Source organism: Serinus canaria, chromosome 5 (assembly GCF_022539315.1).
Source record: "Serinus canaria isolate serCan28SL12 chromosome 5, serCan2020, whole genome shotgun sequence".
Lineage (NCBI taxonomy): Eukaryota > Metazoa > Chordata > Aves > Passeriformes > Fringillidae > Serinus > Serinus canaria.
In genome coordinates this window covers 24,913,802-24,933,168 of record NC_066319.1, presented here as the reverse complement: position 1 = coordinate 24,933,168, position 19,367 = coordinate 24,913,802, and the positions used below count along the sequence as shown (strand labels likewise).

The window sequence follows — 19,367 nt, the reverse complement described above, 5'->3', positions numbered from 1 at the left end:
GACGAAGCGAAAGAGGTAGAACGCACGCAGCCCCACCAGATGCCCCCACGTGTTAACCCCGGCAGCGCCCCGGTTCCAGCGCCGCCAGCCCCTCACCGCTCTCGTCATCTGCGGGGGCTATCAGGCCAGCACAAGCTGCCTAGCTGTCGAGGGCGGCCTCCGCGACACGCACAAAGGCCCGGCACGGGCTCCCCGCCTGCCCGGGCCCCCCGCCTGCCCGGGCCCGGGAGCGAGCGGCCCCCGAGCCCCGAGTACGCCCGGGCCAACCCGACGCCCCCCGCGGCGCCTCAAGGGCGAGTGCGCGTCACTTCCGGGACGCACCCGCCTCCCCGCGGCAGCATCGCGAGACCCCGCCCAGCCTCGCGCGAGACTCGCTGGCTCACCCGGCCGTCTGGCCGAGTCCCTTCGGCAATTTCCGTCACTGTCAGACCCTACCAATCGGCCGCAGGAGCGCATCGATGAGGAAGAGCCCCCCGCGGGGTCCCTGCGGGGCCGAGCCCCGCGGTGCAAGCCTGGGGTCCGTGCGACGGCCACGGCGGCGCAAGGGGGGCGGCGGAGCCCAAGCGCGGGGCCGGGGCGGCGGGGAGGCATGCGGGGTTCGATTGATCAGGCCTGGGCATGGCGCCTCTCCTCCCCCCCGCCATGGCTCCCCGTGTCCCTGCTCCTCTCCTCTCAGTGAGCGAAAGTGGCCGCCGCCGCCGTCCCAGCGCCCGCAGCCGCCGCCTCCTCCTCAGCACCAGCGCGGGCGCCATCTTGGCGAGGCAGGAGCCGGGAGCGCCCCGCGGCAGGAGACAGGCAACGCCAGCCCCGGCAACGCGGGGCGAGAGGCCGGGTGGAGCAAGCGGGGGAGAGAGCCCGGGAGACACCCCCAGCCCCCCGCCGCCGCCGCCGCGTCGCCGCCGGGCCCGGTACCCAGGTGAGCCACCGCGGCCACTGCGCAAGGGCACGCCGGGCCGGGGCTACTGGAGGCGGCAGTGGGGGCGCCGGCTGGGCAGGCCGCGGCTTCACCCCCCGCGCCGACCGGCGGCCGCAGCAGCCGGGCCTCTTCTTAAAGAGACAGGCCCCTTCCCCGCCCTGCCCGCCGGATGCGCCCCGCGGTACCGGCGGTCGTGGAGCCGCCGTTCTCCCCGTCTCCCCCCCCCCCAGCCCCCGTCTAGAGCGGCGGCCGGGCCCCGCCAGGCGTAGGGGGGGCTCGGCGGGGGGAGGGGGGACGGGGGCGCCGCCGCGCACCTGCCGGCGCACGTGCGGACGGTGGCGCGTGCGCGGGTGCGGGCGGGGGGTGCGGGGCGGAGGGGGGGCGCGCGCGGCGAGGGCGGCGGCGCGGCCGGGACGGGAGCGCCGCGTCACCGGCGGGAGCGCGTGCCCGCCGCCGCCGCCTGCGGGGGCGCGCCTGCGGGAACGCGCTCGCCTCCCCACTCATTCCCCGGTGCCGTCAGAGCGCGGCCTCCGCCCCGCGGCCCAGTCGGGCCGCCCCAGTGCGTGAGGCCGCGTGGCGCGGAGGTGCCCGCAGAGCCCGGCGGGGCGGGGGCCCGGGCTGCCCCAGCGCTCCCGGAATAGCCACCGGCACCTGCAGGAAGGGGCCGCCTGCCAGACTCGTGGCGTTGTTGATGTAAAGTGTCTCCCCGGTGCCCCGAAACGTATTTCAGCGTTGTGTTCGCGCTGGTGAATGTGCACTTCCCTAAAGCTGCGCTGTAAAGTCCGCTCCTGTTTGACTGCAAACAGGTAGCCTGGTGCAATTTCTCTGTGTGACTCAGTACAATTTCTGTTCATGATTTAGCGTTATACGTTCTTAACGCTTTTGCCTGTCTTCTGTGGATGATTTCTCCCACTGTGGTGTTGCAGATAATAATAAACTTTAGTTTATTTTCGCCTTTGCGTGAAGAAAATGGTTCAAGTCAAGTTAGTTTATAGTGAAATGTGTATAATTCGGATTTTAGTTTCCTTTCTTACAAACAAATCTGCATGGATTTGTACAGTACATCTGATAAGCCCTGTGTGTATGTGACCAACACAGTTCTTAACAAGCGATTTATTTTTGTTGTCACTTGTTAGTGTGTATGTATAAGAGTGCCCTGACACTGAGGGGTTGGTAAGATAGTGAGGGAAAAGTAAAAGAAATAGAACTGTGGCTTCAACCTTTTTCCAGGGCTAAAGGATATTGCCTGTAATTCTTCTCTTGTATATTCTCACATGTATATTGTTGAAGTTGCTGAAAATACTGCCTCCCAATTCTAGATGGTTCAAATGAGCAAGTTTTGTTCCATTTGGGTATAACATAATAAGCTGTAAATTCTGTAATAAGCATGCTCTTTGACAGACTAGACTACACACTACATTGGTTTAGATGGCAAGTGCTTTTAGAGCTTTTTTTGGACATAGTTCCCTTTTTGTGGTCTGGGGTGGAGGGAGTAAAAACCAAACAAAACTGAAAATATCCATGCAGTTGTTATTTTGTGTGCACAGAATGGCAAAGTGTGAGGGTAACTGTTGGTGCTGCTGTGTAGAGCAGAGACTATAAATGCATTGTCAGAGGCCTCCATTAATACTATTAAGTCTCTTGGGGCAAGAGTTACTCTAATTGAATAATTAAATAGGTTTGTTTTTCTGCTAATTTAAACTCGGAAGCAGAGCTCTGACACGCCTACTTTTGTGTTCAGTGTGTTTGAGGGTATTCTGCTGTTTGCTACATATACACTTCTGATACACTGCTGTATAGTTTTTCTTTTAAATAATAAATTAGGCCCTCTCTGTAACTGGGTTTTTTTGGGAATTGGAAAATCCAGAGGCAATGCCCTGCTGACTCTTCTCTGTATTTAAAAGTGATTAAAAGGTGGAACACAGATCACTGAAATGCTGTCTCATTCCTTGGAAACCAGTATGAAACCTTACCAAAAAAGCAGAACAGCAAAGTAAAGCATCTAGATTACCTAGATTTCATTACTCAGAAAAGCAATTAAAATGTCTTTTTTTAATTTCAGACTCAAATGGTGTGAACTCAGAGTTTAGTTGTATATACATTAATTTTATTTGTTCAGCATGAGGTTAGGTAGGCTTTCAGTTCATATGAAATTTCGTATTTGCTTTTTGAAAAGCCATAGTGTCTTATATATCCCAGTTATATTTAAAATGCTGCAATAAAAAAAAACCATATGGGAATTATGTTTTGCTTTAAAATGTGGTCTATAGCTCTGGGAAATTGTTAGTATAACTATGCATTTACCGAAGCAAGCTAAAATGAGTGGGGAAAGGAGATCATGTAATTCTTCAAACAAAACAGTTCTTCAGGTTTTTTATACCACTACAATTTTTTCTATTGGAGGTTATACACATTTAAAGAAGCCTGACAAAAATATGCCTAGCTGCTGTTACTGTGCTAGTCTATGTTTTCCACACAGACCTTGACTTGGTGAATCTTCTGTTTGGATATATTTGTGTCAGCATTTATTCTGAAGATCTTACTACTGGAGCATCTTGCAGGATTAACTATTCCGCTCCTCCAATAAGACCTGTATATTCTTCAAGAAGAAAAAGTATTTAGGGATTTGCATAAGTTTGGAAAATCTGTCTTAGTAAGTTGGTGACAAATTGGAAAGCACAAAAAAATAAAACATGTTTGGGAGAACCCCAGAAAGCTGCTAAAATTGCAAGGCAAGTAAGGTGGCATAGAAGACTATGTTTTTTTGACCAGTTATAATCCTTATATAGATAAAGCCTTCCATGCTCTAAATAAATGAGGAATACATACTTTCTGTGATTTCAGGATTTTGTCCACATGGATGTTTTGTCAGTGTGTTTGCAGTGATGGGATGGAAAAAAGAGAAGAGGCTGCTTCTGTGGGCTGAAATACTGGAACAAGTATGGGTGCTCACCTGCCAACTGGTCACACTTCATATCCATGCACTTAGTGTGTGGCTGGGGAGACTGAATTACTTTTACCTCCCTGATTTGCCTTGCTAAGAAGAGGTACTGTGCATTAGCTACAGTCCAGTACCTTTTACTTGCATGGCAGCTTGTGTTTGTGTATGTGCCCTCAGCTGGGAGTGGAGTTGTTACCATTATTTGCTATGACAGTTGATGTTAGTCCTAAAGAGCAGAAAAACTAATCTTCTTTGCCTTATCTGAGGTGTAGAGGTGGCAGCAGCTGAAGGGAAAAAACACAAACTCATGGATGGAAAAGTATTGCTTCAAACAGCTCTGCAAAGCAAACCCCATCCAGCTTGCTGCTTGGCACATGAGCCAGACTTTGCACTTAGCACTTATGGGGTTCCTGTTTGGTACCAGCAGGAAAAGCCTACTGCACTTCCATTCAGAAATATGCAGTGGATATTTGCTTAAATTGGGAGAATCTACTTTTAAAGCTAAGCTGTTTTAGGAGACCATGGTTGTGCTGTTAGGTTGGTGCAGGTCAGTGGGCATAAAATTTAGAAACCTTGTTATAAAACCTAGCTGCTCTCAGAAGATGTCCTTGGAGGATTCTTCTCCAGTGCAGGGTATTTGCTTACTGACTGGATGCTATAAATGGGCAGACTTGAAAAAACAGGAGTGAGGGAAGAAACCCCACACCTACATTAACATTGAACTAAGCAGTGGGATTTAAAACAGGATAAGGAAGGCTCTTTCAGAGCTGAACTTAGATCCTAAAAAAATACAATTACTATGAAAGTTATTTGCATGAAGTTATTACATTCCTGTTGGTATTTTACCTGTACTTTTAATAATTTAGTGGTCCATATGATACAATTAAATGGCTTCAGTGTGAACTTCTGATTAAGTGTGTTAGAAGATTCAAAGTGCCAGCCTGGCAGTGCAGAAGCTATTTATTTCCAAATTCTGTTTTTCTAAACTGTTAGAACTTTAGGGAAGACAAAGTGAGAAAGGAAATAGCTATTGAATTTGATACTGAAAGTTAACTTGAAGTTGGTATATATCAGTAAGAAATTCATGATGGCACAAGGATTACTCTGCAGCTTCAACTCATTTTACTCCTGTAACATAGGATATTTACCTAAACGTTACCATCAGTAATGTAATCTTTTTGAAAATTTGTGTTTTGTCCTTAAACTGAGTAGACAAAAGGATAGATTTGTTTCAAAAATGTCAAAGAAAGGTGGAATGAATTTCATCACCATGTAAATCCACTGAAGCAGTATGTTGGTGATGTCATACACAGTTATGTACTGTAGTGGATCAGGCTGTGTGCCTCTGTTCCTATCTTCTCTCACTTCAGTGTTCAATCAGGTTTTGCTATTGGAAATCTTTGTTAAAGCCTATACTGGAAATGAAAGGATAGAGAATGAATTATCTGTCACTTAGCCTTCTGTATCATTACTTTGATGAGCAGAGAAGCACTCTGTGGCTGTCAGCATATAAATAAATGAAAGGCTGAATTAAATGTCTGAGTTATTCACTATTCAGTATGCTTGTGTAAAACTTACTAAATTTCTTTTGGGCATTGTAAATATCTTTTAAGGATATTGTTAAGCTCTCCTGAGCTTATTTCTTTATTTGGTAGGCAGGATGCAGACTAGTAACGTTTTGAGAACAAGAGTAATTAATGTTGTATGTACAGGAGTCTTTTGGAGTAATTAAAATAGGAAGACTAGCAAAAGCGTGTCTTTTATACGGGTGAAATGCAGAGGAGTTGTGCTGTGTCAGGTCAAGGAGGACTTCATTAAATGTGGAAATGCAAGGTTGAATTTTGGGAACATGTTTTTCTGCAAAGAGCTGACAGGTGAAAGATGCCATGGTTTTTTGAGTCAACTGTGTTAGTATAATACATGCCCTTGTTGATGGATACATTTTGAAATGGAATGGGAAAAGGAATCGTCATACATGTTTTGCTATGATACTAGGGAGAGATTTTCACTCTTGATCATTAATAAAAGTTACATATATTACATGAGGAAAGGAAAACCCCTTTCACCTTCAAGGTGTTCTTTTCTACCACTTCATGAATGATCTCTTCCATTAGAGGCACAAGTTTCATGTTTTGTCTCATTTTTTAACCCTTTTACTTAATTTCTTCACAGAAAGGGTTGTCAAGCATTGGAACAGGCTGCCCAGGCAAGACGTTGAGTCACTGTCCCTGGAGGTATTTTAAAGGTGTGTGGATGTGGTACTTGGGGACATGGTTTAGTTGTGGACTTGGCAGTGTTGGATTAGCAGCTGGACTTGATGATCCTAGAGGTCTTTCCCAACCTGAATGATTTTGTGGTTCATTTTGTGTCTTCCTCTCTCTTGGAAGACAGTTCTTGATTTAAGTTGTTTTGTTTGGTTGGTTTGGTTTCAAATGCCTCTTAAGCACTATGACATATGTAGATGAAAGTTGCTTGGAAAATGTGCATCTTACTTCCCTTATCATAGGGAAAGCTTTCAACTTAGCTTGTTGCTAAGTTCTGCTGGAAATGACGATTTGGTGACAGAGGTCAGTCATTCAACTGCTGTCAGGTATGCAAAGATCTAAAATATAGGAAGCTTCAGTCTAAAAATAATTTTTATCACAGAGCTGTTACCTTGTCTAATGAATTCTGGTGTGTTATTGTTTATCCTCTGTGGGTAAGGACGTTAACTAAAGACCCAGTATTTATTAAGAAATAATACAGTTTCCTCTTGTTCAAGCACAGCCATTAGTCTTAAGCTGAGGATCACTTAACGTAGTTTATTGTAACTTTGAAGTTCTGAATTTGTTCTATAATTTTGGAGGATAAAAGACTTAGAGAAGATTAGATGGTAGGTTTTGGATCTGTATATGAGAAGAGAGAACAGCTTGAAGATTGGATACTCAATCTGTATGTTCACTTACATAAGCATAAACAATTTCGTCACTGATTTAATAATTGAACAAATATATGTCTTTCAATAAACTAATGAGAAGTTTGCTTTAGATTTTGTAGTATTTTTAAGAAGTGATAGAAACCAGAAGAATCCTTCAGAAGAGTAATTAATCTAAGTCTGACTGGTTTTAATTTGAGCATGCTGTTCTAGCTGAGAGGTGTCCCTACCTATGGTGGGGGTTGGAACTAGATGTTCTCTAAGGGCTTTTCCAACCTAAACCATTATGTGATTTTTGTCCTTCACCAGGAGTAAAAGCTTAAGATGTTTATTTATTTTTTTGTTTGTAAATATTTAAGATCTTGACAGTACTTTGATTTATAAAGTAACAACTCTGGCTTTGGAAATCACGTACCTTTCTCACTGTTATTATTACAGTGATGGCATGTTTTGTAGTCAAAGAAAAGTAAAATTTGAGTTGACAGAGCTATTACTGTAACAGTTGTTATGACATCCTTTGTAGTTGAAGGAAGAGAAAACTGCAGTTGACAGAGGAATAAAATGTTTTGATACCTTTGTTTCTAGAGTATGTAGTATGCAAATATTGCCAGAGGGTGCATTTGGATTTATTAAGAATCTTAAATCCAGAGAACAAATAAAAAAAAATCAGCTGGACAGTTTCTACTAGTGGAAAAAGATAATGCTAGAATACATTCTAAATTTGTAAATATTGAAAAGTATCTTGAAAGTTGCTTTTATGTATTATTTTTTCTTTAATAAAATAACAGTTGTGCTTTAGAAGGAAAGGGTTTTTGGTCACATGTTTGTAGCTTGTTTGCCAGCAGGTAACAGCTATTTTTTTAGTGCTGAAGGAGCATTGCTATAAGGTAAAGGAGAAATATTGCAAGTATTCAGCAGACTACAGCTGTGAACTGAATGGTAAAAACAACAGAGGAACAATATTTTTAGTAATTCTTCCTTTTTGGAATCAGTTATATGTATATATGCCCTTTGTTCAGGGTTAAGCATGTTATCTTTAATAATGGTAAAAGCTTACTTTAGTTGCTTGAGGACTGTCTTCATAATACTTGGAATTTCTATGTCACCACCTGGATTATCATACTAGGTTAAAACAGTGCTTGTTCATATCAAAGCAACCCCAGAGTCATAAACCAGAAAACTAAGAATCTAGGTTATGGCTGTGGTAGTACTGTGGTAGAAAGTTGAATGGCAATTTCTGTTTGTTTACTATACCTATTAACTGCAACCTAAAAGCAGTTTTTGCCCAGAGTTGTCTTGGTTTTTTGTCTTTTTTGCAAACAGGGATCTGTTTGCTCCTTTCAGAGGAGTTGTGGTGCTGATGGCCATTGTTTCCTTTTACAGCTGTGTGTTCAGAGGTACCTGTGCATGAGGAGAAGTTTGTTCTATGGCCTCAGAGCTGGGTGCCAGGGAGGATGGCAGCTGCTCAGAGCTGGCAAAACCCCTCTATCTGCAATACCTGGAAAAAGCTCTGCAACTGGATCAGTTCTTACGACAGACGTCTGCCATCTTTAACAGGAGTATATCCAGGTACCAAAAGCTTTTCTACTTTCCCTTAGGAATGCCAAGGAAACACAGACATATATGCCATATGAAGAATTTATCAGTGACTTGTTTGTTAGAAACTCTTCTGCTTTAAAGGAGGAGAGGTCGCTTGGATTGCTCAGCCTAGAGATGAGGAAATCTAAACGACACTATTAAATTTAATAATAAATCTAGCATTAGCTTTGAGTTCTGAAACAAAGCTTTTCTGATTTCTTCTCTCTGGTGTCTGCTGATAGGACCTGAGGCAATAGCATGAAATTTTGCCAGGGAAGATTTAGGAGGGATATTAAGGAAAGGTTCTCTATCCAGAGGGTGGTTGGGCGTTGGAACAGACTCCCCAGGGAAGGGGTTACAGCCCCAGCCTAACAAGAGTTCAAGAAGCCTTTGGACAGCACTCTCAGGCACATGGTGTGATTCTTGGGGACTCTCCAGTGCAGGGCCAGGAGTTGGACTTAAAGATTTTTGTGGCTCCCTTCCAACTTGGGATATTCTATGATTGTATGAAAGATTTTGGACTGGGCTTCTCTCAGTTCATAGTGATAATACAGTGGGCTACCAGCTCATGTATGAATTAGTACAATGTTTTAAAGCTCTTTTTTTGTAGCTGAGAGGCCAAAACTTTCTTTATCTGCAAAAAGTAGAATGAGGAAGCTCTAAGTAGATTTTCAGGGACACTTACAGCCTTTAGTCATAAAGAAAATGGAAAGACTTGTCAGATGCAGAATTTGTGTAAGTTGTAGCAATGAGGCGCCATCAATGTGTGTTTCTGTTCCAAAACAATTATGTATTTAATTTCATCAGTCTTTTGGAATTGGAGAGTTACAGAACTGGTAACAGAATGGGCAACAGATGCCAGATATATTGATAAGCATGTATTAAAACTCACGAAAGAATTAGAAAAGGTATATCTACATTTTTCACATGTTCCAGTGAGTATGACAGTATTGTGCTTTGGCTTGACTTGCATAGTTCATGCTTCTAAAACTGCACACCTAGTTGAAGACTGGAGGTGCAGGTTGATAACATAGCCAGGCTGATCTCATGATTAACTATTGCTAAAGGATTAATGGGAAATTACTAATAGCAATATTTCTTATGTGTAAAATTACATCTGAAGCAGTCTCAATTCTCAAACTTTTAGACAAATGCCCATATGTAAGAAAGCTGGATGGGCATCTTCTCTTTTGAATATTTTCCTGATATTGTCACTGTATTATGGATCTTCTTGCAGTGATGAAAGTGAAGATGGATTGGATGACAATCCTTTGCTGCCTCAGTCTGGGGATACCCTGATGCAAGTTAAGGAAGAGCCTCCAGACTCCTTCCTTGGAGAGTCTTCTGGAGCAGGGAATTCTGGGATGTTGAACACACATTCCCTGAATGGAGTACTCCAGCCAGGTGGGCATGTATTAGGTTGAATTTCTGCTTTCTTTGGGTTTGTCTGGAAAAGCATTATTTCTTAAGAACTTTATTTTTTATTTTTTCTGTAAACAGAACCAAAGTCTGAAAAAGGGAGCTTGTATAATTTTTCCAAACTGAAGAAAAGCAGAAAGTGGCTGAAGGTAAGAATGTTGGGAAGAAATGCAGCTATTGTAGAATAATCTGTGAGTAGAGTTACCCACCTAGCCATTCTCAGTCATTTAGCAGCAGTCCTGGCTAACCAGGGAGGTCCCAGTTGACTGAAAGTTTGCAAACATGACAACCATTTACAAGAAAAGCTAGATGGAGGGCCTAGGGAACTACAGAAGTGTCAGCTTGTCCTTGGAGCTCTGCAAAACATTATGGAGCAGATCATCTTGAGTGTCATCACACACAATGTGCAAGATAACCAGGGGATCAGGCTCAGCCAGCATGGGTATATGAAAGTCAGGTCCTGCTTGACCAACCTGATCATATTTTGTGCCAAGGTGACCTGCCTAATGGATGAATTAAGGGCTGTGGATGTCTGTCTAGACTTCAGTAAAGCCTTTGACACCGTCTCCCACAGCATTTTCCTTTACAAGGTGGCTGGTCACATTTGGATGGATGCATGATTTACCAGGTGAAAAACTGCCTGCATGGCTGGACCCATACAGTGGTGGTGCCTGGAGTTACGTCCAGCTGGTCGCCAGCTCCACTGGCGATCCCCAGGGCTCAGTACCGGGCCTGGTCCTGCTTATTGTCTTTATCAATGATCTGGCTGAAGTGATCAAATGCGCCCTCAGTTACTTGCAGACAAGTTGGGTGGCAGTGTTGATCTGCTGGAGGGCAGGAAGGCTCTTCAGAGGGATCTGGACAGGCTGGATCATGAGCCAAGGCTGATTGCACGAGGTTCAACATAGTGAATGTCCTGCACTTGGGTGACAACAACCCCATGTAGTGCTACAGGCTGGGGGAAGCGTGGCTGTAAGTCTGTCCAGCAGAAAAGGACCTGGGGGTGCTGGCTCACAGCAGCTGAACGTGATCCAGCAGTGTCCAGGTAGCCAAGAAGGCCAATGGTATCCTGGCCTGTATCAGTAGTGTGGCCAGCAGGACCAGGGCCGTTGATTGTCTCCCTGTACTTGATGTCCTGGTGATGCCAAACCTTGAGGCCTGTGTCCAGTTTGGGGCTCTCACTATGAGAAAGACATTGAGGTGCTGGAGTGTGTCCAGGGAAGGGCAATGGAGCTGGGGAAGGCTCTGGATCACAGGTCTTAGAATGAGCGGCTGAGGGAGCTGGGGGTATTCATCCTGGGGAAAAGGAGGTTTGGGGGATACTCCCTGAAGGGAGATTGTAGTGAGGTGAGGGTGAGTTTTCTCTCTCAAGTAACAAGCAATAGGGCAAGAGAAATGACCTCAGGTTGTGCCAGAGGAGGTTTAGATTGTATATTAGTAAAATTTTCTTCACTGGGAGGATGGTCAAGCATTAGAACAGGCTGCCCAGGGAAGTTTTGGAATCGCTGTCCCTGGAGGTGTCCCAAAGGCATGTGGATGTGGCACATGAGAATGGAGTTAAGTGGTGGACTTGGCAGTTAGTTTACATTCAGAATCTGAACTAATTTTAAATTAAACTAATCCATTATAAAATGTATTAAATGGAGTTTTGGGAACTGGACTGAAAATTTGTTTTTAAGTTGAACTCAGTACAAGGTCTCAGTGAGGATGGTAGAAGAGAGCAAAATGGTGGCTTTATGCTGTCTTTGCATTTTCACTGTACTGTAGCCATCTCAAGTTTGCAAAAACATGTTGCCAGGAGGTTGAACAAGTGCCAAACTTGCAGAAACCGATGCAGGTAGGAGTGGTAGAATAGCGGGACAAACTACAAATGGGGTAGGGAAGCACCTGCAAACAACACATCACAAAATACCCCTGCTGTTATCCTGGCTTTTCTCACTGCTGCTTTTCTGAGACCACAAACAGACAAAGTGGAATTGTGAGTTAAAATTATTTAACTCACAAACTAACAGAAAGCTACTTTCCTCCAAATCAGAAAATTTGTGTGGAATTCACTGCTATACAGGTCTGCTCCACAGAAATCTATTTTCTATGAGTCTTTTTAGACGGACACTTAGTTAGTGCTAAGAATCATGGTTGGGCGAGACCCACACCCACACCCCTTTATTAGGCTTTGCATAAATAAACAATTTAGCACAGGGACTTGGGATTGTTAAATTAGGTCCCATTTATTCTTGTTAGAGTATCCTTCTGAGTGATGATTCCAGTGACACAGATTCACCAAGTGATGAGGATGGAGAGGACGAAGAAGAATTTTCTCTTTCAAGGGAGGAACTTCACGATATGCTGCGATTACACAAGTATAAGAAATTGCATCAAAGTAAATATAGCAAAGATAAAGAGGTAAAAAGAATTTTTACATTTTCTTGATTTTTATTCTTTCCTTTAACTGCATTGTTTTAACTGCTCATATGTTTTTATCAAACTCATAATTTTGAACTGGAAAATACATCGTTTGGTAGACAGTAACTGTCTAACAGCAGTTTTAGACAAGGGTTATTGAATCAATTACATACATAGAATGAGATGCTGTGAATCTGCCAATAATGTATGTAACTAGTACTGGCACATATTATATATAGTTTCCACAGTGCTCTGTCCCAGTCACTAGAGGAAATAGTGGGTGTTAAAATGCAAGATTTGGAAGATATATATGCAATGTATATGAAAATGGAGGTGCTGCGAGTTAAATTCTAATACGGGTAGTAGCTGCTATTAAGTGTATTTATGTCATCATTGGAGTGATGAATAGTAAGGTGATGTTTACAGTCTTGAAAGGGAGTGCCTAGTTTACTACCTTATCATTTTCTGTCATGATTTGAAGTTTTACTTGACTCTTTTTCTTTCTTTTTACCTTTTCTTTTTTTTTGTTTTGGATTCTCTTTTGATATTCTCTTTCTTTCCCTTAGACGAAAATAGTCTGCTGCATTTTTGCATTTTTCTTAACAGTAAGCCAAATTCCATGGCTGCTTTGATTCTAATAATGTATTTCTTCAAATTACAAGGGCTTTTCCAGAAGTGTTCACTGCTGATATGAATTGCAGCAGAAAGTCTTAGATGAAGGAGGCTATCCTGTTATCTGAGAATGTGTCTGAAGTTAAAATTTGTCTTCCTGTTTTATATTCTTTTCGAATCTCTCCAGAAGAGTGAAGAAATATTTTCCCACACAGGTTTTTGCTTCTCTCTGCTTCTTTCTTTTGTTTACTTATGAAGCTCTGAACCAATATTTTGTTAGCTTCTTGAAATATTGCATAGCTACACATACCATATTTTTAAACTGGTCATAGTTTTGTTAGGTTTTACACAGATACTTATTTCCAGACTCATAAGAAATAATACCCAGTGAAAGTAACCAGTGAGTGTATTGTTAGATCAGCAGTACACAGTTATGGAGGGAGAGGAACATATATCAGAAAAGTGTATTTATGCTTGTGATCTCACTTTTCAAAAATCTTCTATTAATTTAAAAGTATGCTTAGATTTTAATTAGTTAATTTCTGAGCAGTACTGCCTTTAATTTGCCTGTTTGTGTAAAACCTGTGTGGAGTTTTTCACTTCTTCATTTGAATGATGCTGGGAATATACTGGCATTTTTCATCATTTAGAGGAAAAGATGCTGTGGCAGCTATAGTTTTACTTGACAATCTGAGTGTTCAAGTTGTTTGTCCTTGTGGAAATCTTTTAAAGGCCTTTTCTTTAAACCTGTCTTTTTATATCCTCTGGAATGATAAAGTAGGACATGTATGTAATTTGGGAATGCAGGCAAAACACATGTTGGGTCTATAATTGGACCTCTTCATGTAGAGTGTTGTTTTGCTGGGCAGCACCTGTACGGGAAAGACAGAGCAGTATGTTTTGAAAGTGCAACCTTCACTGCACCTCTTACTTAACTAGGTGGGCTCAGTTCCCAGTGCAGAACTTGGAGGCCACCCCTGGGAGTAGTGGTTTCACTTTAGACACTCTGATAGTTGATAACAAATGCAAAATATGGAGAACTGCATGCTTCCTGATCTCTTCTTGATGTTCAGGATCTGAGCTTGTTGAGGGGCTGTTTCTGTTACCTGCTCACTCTCCCCTTCAGTTGCAGCAGTACCAGTACTACAGCGCAGGGCTGCTCTCTACCTATGACCCCTACTATGAGCAGCAGCGCCACCTGCTAGGGCCCAAGAAAAAGAAGTTTAAAGAAGAGAAAAAAATAAAAGGTAAGGTCACTAACCTCATGCTTTTAAATGGCTGCTGTGGTTTAACTTCTTTCCTACATTGTTTCCTTTGATTAAACATAAATGCTCCAGACTTGTGGGTTTTGCAGGGAAATACCAGGTTCTGGCAAAGAAAAATGTCTTCAGAAAATATTGGGCTTTATCCTCTGGCTTTTAGAAAGCTAGGGTGGAAAAAAGGTGTGTGACTGGAGAGTTTGTGGCTTAAGATTTTCTTTGTGGACCTTATTCAGTGGTTTGGAATCCATACATTGTATCATATCATGGTCCATTTACTCAAGAGTATTTTGAAAACATGATAGGTCCTTGAAAAGTTTAGGAGCTTATCCAGTACCTGATCACTAAAACTACATATTCAGAAATAAATGCAGGAGGAAGTTACAGGGGGTGAGTGTTTTCTGGAAAATAGAGGGAACTCGGAGTTGATGTTTGATGTCAGAATAGAATTCTATCTCTGACATAACAACTTGAGTTTCTGAGATGCACATTTGCCAGGAAGTACAATTTCCTTTCTTGGTTGGGCTGGCAGTAGTTGTAAATCTGTAAGGAAGCAGAGAAGACTGTGAGCTGTCAGCATAAGGTGAACTCTCTTAGTGTAAGTACTTAAGTTTGAGCTGTGTTTTAAAGGGGTTGTTTCAGGCTGACTTCCATTCTTTTTGAAAGTTCCTTTAACTGTGGTGGGTTTTTTTTCCATTAATCTTGCAGCACCCATAATTTTACATACTCACAGTGAACATTTTTAATATCTGATACCAGTATCAATTTCCTCTGAAAGCTGGTATGACATGACAGTGTGCCAATCTCTTTCAATGCAGTCTTCTCTTTGCTAAAAAGTTTTCTTTGAGACTTAACTGTACCAAATGATAATGTTGTCACCTTTAAAAGTCTAACCTTTATGTAGCATTAAGTTGAATTTTGCTGCAAAGCAAGAAACATGCACCAAGTCCAAGACATTTTAACTCCCAAGGCATGTTTCCCTGGGTGGAAGTAATTGCATTTCACCCCTCTATTAAACAGGAAAATCTTTCAATTATAAAGTACTGAGGAAATATCTAATAATATAAATTAATTGTGCCAGAATTGGGAAACATGGATAAGTTTGGCTTTTTTGTTGGTTCCACATATAAATTGACTAGGAGAATTTACTCAGGAAAGGTGCCTGATTAAATGTGTCCCGAAAATAGAAATGTATTTTTATGATTGTTGTTGCCATGCAGGCAAGTTGAAAAAAGTAAAGAAAAAGAGAAGACGGGATGAAGAACTCTCTTCAGAGGAGTCACCACGACGCCACCATCACCAGGCCAAAGTTTTTGCCAAGTTTTCCCACGATACACCACCACCTGGGTCCAAGAAAAAGCATTTGTCTATTGAGCAACTTAACGCACGTCGGCGCAAAGTGTGGCTTAGCATTGTTAAGAAGGAGTTGCCAAAGGTGAGCTTGGTTAATGGCAGTAGATCAGTGATGATACAAGAAAGTGAAATAGAAAACCAGCTTAGTGGGGACTTGACACTTAGAAAAACAGAGTAAAGTAAGATCTGATTTTTTTCTATAATCTGTAAGCAACGTGTTGTTGAAATATGACCAGTGGTACCTAAAAGGATCATGCATTGCTTTGCCTGGCTGTTCAACCCTTATCAATGAAAGGTGCAGGAAGCTCTAGCAGGTACTCACACTGATCTACAGGATGGCAGTATAGAGCAAACCACTATCTGGGTTTACAGTGGAGTTCAGAAAAAGGCTGTTTCAGTCACAGCACCTGTATTTTCAAACCTTAACCTCAGAAACTGATTAGGGAAAAGTGTTGGTATCCTTTACAGTACACAGTACAAGCTTCAGGCACCTTTGAAACAGAAGGCTGGGTTCACTCTTGGTAGTTTTCTGAGATGGTCAGAGTGGACCTTAGAACCTGCTTTTTGAAGTTCACAGTTAGCAGACTTTGAATTCTAGGAAGTTAAAGCAAGTCATGACTGTATAATCTTTTGTGGACTTAAAAGCCAAACAAAGGATGTTTGCAGTGAGAAAGACCATATTTTTTCAAAAGATGAATTTTGATCATGTGAAGAGCATAGGATCTACATAAATTCTTAACATCTTTGGGAAACAGTGGAAAATATTGTTTGCCTCAGTGATAAAAATGGAATAGGAGACCTCTGCTTTGCAACAGTAATAATTAAAGAAACTAATGCGAAAAAGGAGGTGTTTTGCATGCTTCCTTCAGGATTTAGAATATATTTATGTATGCCTTTGGTAATTTAGGGATGAAAAGCTGTTTCAGTCAAAATGAAGGATACTTACAGTACCTGTTCTCAATTATACAGTAAGTGCATGACTGAAGTTGGTACATGTATCTGCTGAAGACTAGATAGTGATTTTTTAAAATACTGTGAAGCCATTACCCTTTAACTCATTTAAACATTGTGCTCTCTTACAGGCATACAAACAGAAAGCTTCAGCCCGTAACCTCTTCCTAACCAACAGCAAAAAGGTAGGTGGTGTTTAATTTCATACTGTTCTTTGTATTGGATGTAATAAACCGACTGTAACCTTTCTGTGTTTCTTACAATTCTGACTATACTAGCAGGGCAGTATAGGAGAAAGCACTGTATACAAGTAATTGTGTATAAGGCTTTTCATTTTTCAGTTGTGTTGTTTTGTCTTGTTTCGTAAGCAACAGATAAAACAAGCAACCTGAGTTCCTTTCATGAGATCTTTCTGGCTTTTGAAAGGTTTAGTTGGTCCATTTTAAATTTACTAATCTTTGATACTGTATATTAGTGGCTTTGCTACACTTTTCAGTTGCCGATCCATCCACTACTTAAAACTTGCGGTTTTAAGCATTCTGGTTGAAATCAAAGGAGCTCTCAGAATATTAAGTGCTTTAATTTAGATAAATATGTAGAGGACTTGTGATTCAAAATAGAGCAGTTTTCAGTCTAAGTGATTGCAAAAGCAGTCCATCTTCCCATCAGAGTCTTCTCTGAGAGTTGGCATTGTTTCTACCTAGAGAACTTTGCTTACAAGTACTGGGTAACACCTTTCTGAGCACTTTTCAAGGGTTATGCTCAAGTGTCTAATTCATTTATATGGCTAATGATGAAAAGGTAATGATGAAAAGCATATGACTGAGAATTGTTAGAGACAAGGTGATGTAGAAAATTTCCTGTTCTGAATATACATTATCAAAAAAGGGAGCATTTTCTACGGAAGCGATGCAGAAAATGGCACTTGTTTTTATGTTTAAGAAACTTGGCCAGTAAAATTTATATTTTTTAAAGTTCCACTTTTTTTTCCCTTTATTTTATTTTATCATTTGAAATCTGTATGTTAGAATTGTTGATCTGCAAATTTTGGTGGAAGAAAAAACCGTCACAAACTAAAAAACCCAGCAATTTTGATCACTATTTCAATGTGATCAAATGATTTCTACTTGAACAAAAAAAAATGCATTTTCTTATGCTTCATGAAATAGTAGCAAAACTGCAGAATGCGCCCTCACTTTTCTGTGTATTAATGTGAACAGGATTGTGTTCCATCAATACTGCTATTGCAGTATTCTTAACTATGTTCTTATTGAAAAGTGAAAAAAAAAGCCCAAAAAAGTCAAGAAATAGGTGAGTAAGAGCTGTAGGCAAGCCTAGAATTTTGTTCTTCTGAGTCCCTTTCCAGGACCTATCCATCAGATCAGTCTTTTAAGTATTATGTCATGCTGAAACTGTTTTTAGATTTTGTCTTTTCCACCATCTCAGAATTTTTTTGGCAGATAGCATTCTCTCATGCCATTTCAGAAGCATTGCTGCTGAGTAAAGTAGAGTACTTCTCTTTTGAAGTATCAGACTTGGTTATAATTAAATCTGATACTATTTATTGCTGGCTTTCTTTACAATCTGCCCATTTTACCACTGTTCCCAAATCTTATTTCCTTGTAGCTGGCCCACCAGTGCATGAGGGAGGTCCGTAGAGCTGCTATCCAAGCCCAGAAAAACTGTAAGGAAACTCTACCACGAGCACGTCGTCTCACCAAGGAGATGCTTCTCTATTGGAAAAAGTATGAAAAGGTGGAAAAAGAGCATCGGAAACGAGCTGAGAAGGAGGCTCTGGAGCAACGCAAGCTAGATGAGGAGATGAGAGAGGTACAGCAAAATCACAGATTGCTGATACTTAGTATGCTGAGGAAACACAGAAGTGGAATATGAGTGTCTAAATCCAAGCCATGAAATTCAGTGATTTGTTCTGTTTTGGTGCTAGTCCACATATTTCTTCTGCTGTCTTATTTTTTATTTACATAATTATTCTAATGTTAGCAAGAGGTGATTAAAAAACCTCTTCAAATTGCATAAATTCTTTCTAATTGAGTGAAATTGAGGAAGGAATCAGAGAAGCTGTGCATGTCTCACAGACAGACACAGCTCAGTGTTGGTAAGGGCCAACATTTTGTAATGATGTGTACATCTTTCTGGATCCAGAAGGGAAGACACTTTTACATTGACATTGAATTTTTTTGTCCTGTTCTTTCATTTTTTCCCCTGCTGCTGTAAGATGATTCTGTCATTTATGTATGAGACACAGAATTTTTCTGTGCTTGCTTTTTTGTAGGGCAATTGACAACTTCTGAAACTCTATTACAGAGTAAAAGGGATTGAATTCAAGAGATTTTGCTTGTAAAAGCTCTCTAGTGAAACTGTGGTTGTTATTTTAGATATGTATACCTTATATGGGGAAAGGCTGAATCTTAAAACTAAATATAAGGCATTATAATGCTTAAATTATGCTTGTGTTTATTGTGTTCCTCTCATTTGTGCAAATTCATTAACATTTGGCAAAGTTTTCTGCTGACTTAGATAAATAGACAAATTTTAACTGTTGCATTTTTTGCCAAAGTCTAAGGGTGAGCAGAGCTTCTGCAATGCCTTGCTGAATGCTGAGGAATGAGAGTATCTCAACTGTTTTACCTATTGATGTACTCACATGTACATAATCCCCTCTACTAATAAGTAACAGAATGTGGGAGTGAGGTTGCCATGAGAGCATTTCTTAACTGCTGAGTTCCTTTATAGACCACTAAAGTTGTGCTATTTTTTGTTGATATTTTAATTTTTCAGTGTAAAAAAACTTTGAAACTTTCTTGTAAGAGATTATGGTGTTTTTGCTATGATTACTGAGTTTAAAAAAACTTTTCATTTACAACATTTTTATATTTTAGTATAGTTATTTGTGGAGTTGATTAGTGTTCTTGTGTGCAACTAATAATGTAGCACTTCGCAAAGTGATGTGCTTAACGTAATCTAGAGAGATTAGTTGTTGATACATTATTAGATGAATTT

At 41.4% G+C, this 19,367-nt stretch overlaps 1 protein-coding gene across 3 annotated transcripts in view; it reads left to right on the top strand.

Annotated features, from left to right (window-relative positions):
* Positions 1-769: 769 nt before the first annotated feature.
* The window catches only part of INO80 (INO80 complex ATPase subunit), a 63,766-nt gene continuing 45,168 nt past the window's right edge, over positions 770-19,367 (top strand). Inside the window, exons 1-10 of one of the 3 annotated variants that reach the window (XM_050974989.1) lie at positions 771-916; positions 6,030-6,102; positions 8,155-8,340; positions 9,587-9,753; positions 9,850-9,917; positions 12,010-12,171; positions 13,910-14,030; positions 15,263-15,477; positions 16,478-16,531; positions 17,973-18,176. In XM_050974989.1, the coding sequence (XP_050830946.1) occupies positions 8,198-8,340; positions 9,587-9,753; positions 9,850-9,917; positions 12,010-12,171; positions 13,910-14,030; positions 15,263-15,477; positions 16,478-16,531; positions 17,973-18,176 (1,134 nt within the window). In that variant the 5' untranslated portion in view covers positions 771-916; positions 6,030-6,102; positions 8,155-8,197. Of the gene's footprint in view, positions 917-1,328; positions 1,723-6,029; positions 6,103-8,154; positions 8,341-9,586; positions 9,754-9,849; positions 9,918-12,009; positions 12,172-13,909; positions 14,031-15,262; positions 15,478-16,477; positions 16,532-17,972; positions 18,177-19,367 lie in introns of those variants that run through there. The other 2 variants (XM_050974990.1, XM_030240207.2) reach the window with 2 other exon arrangements.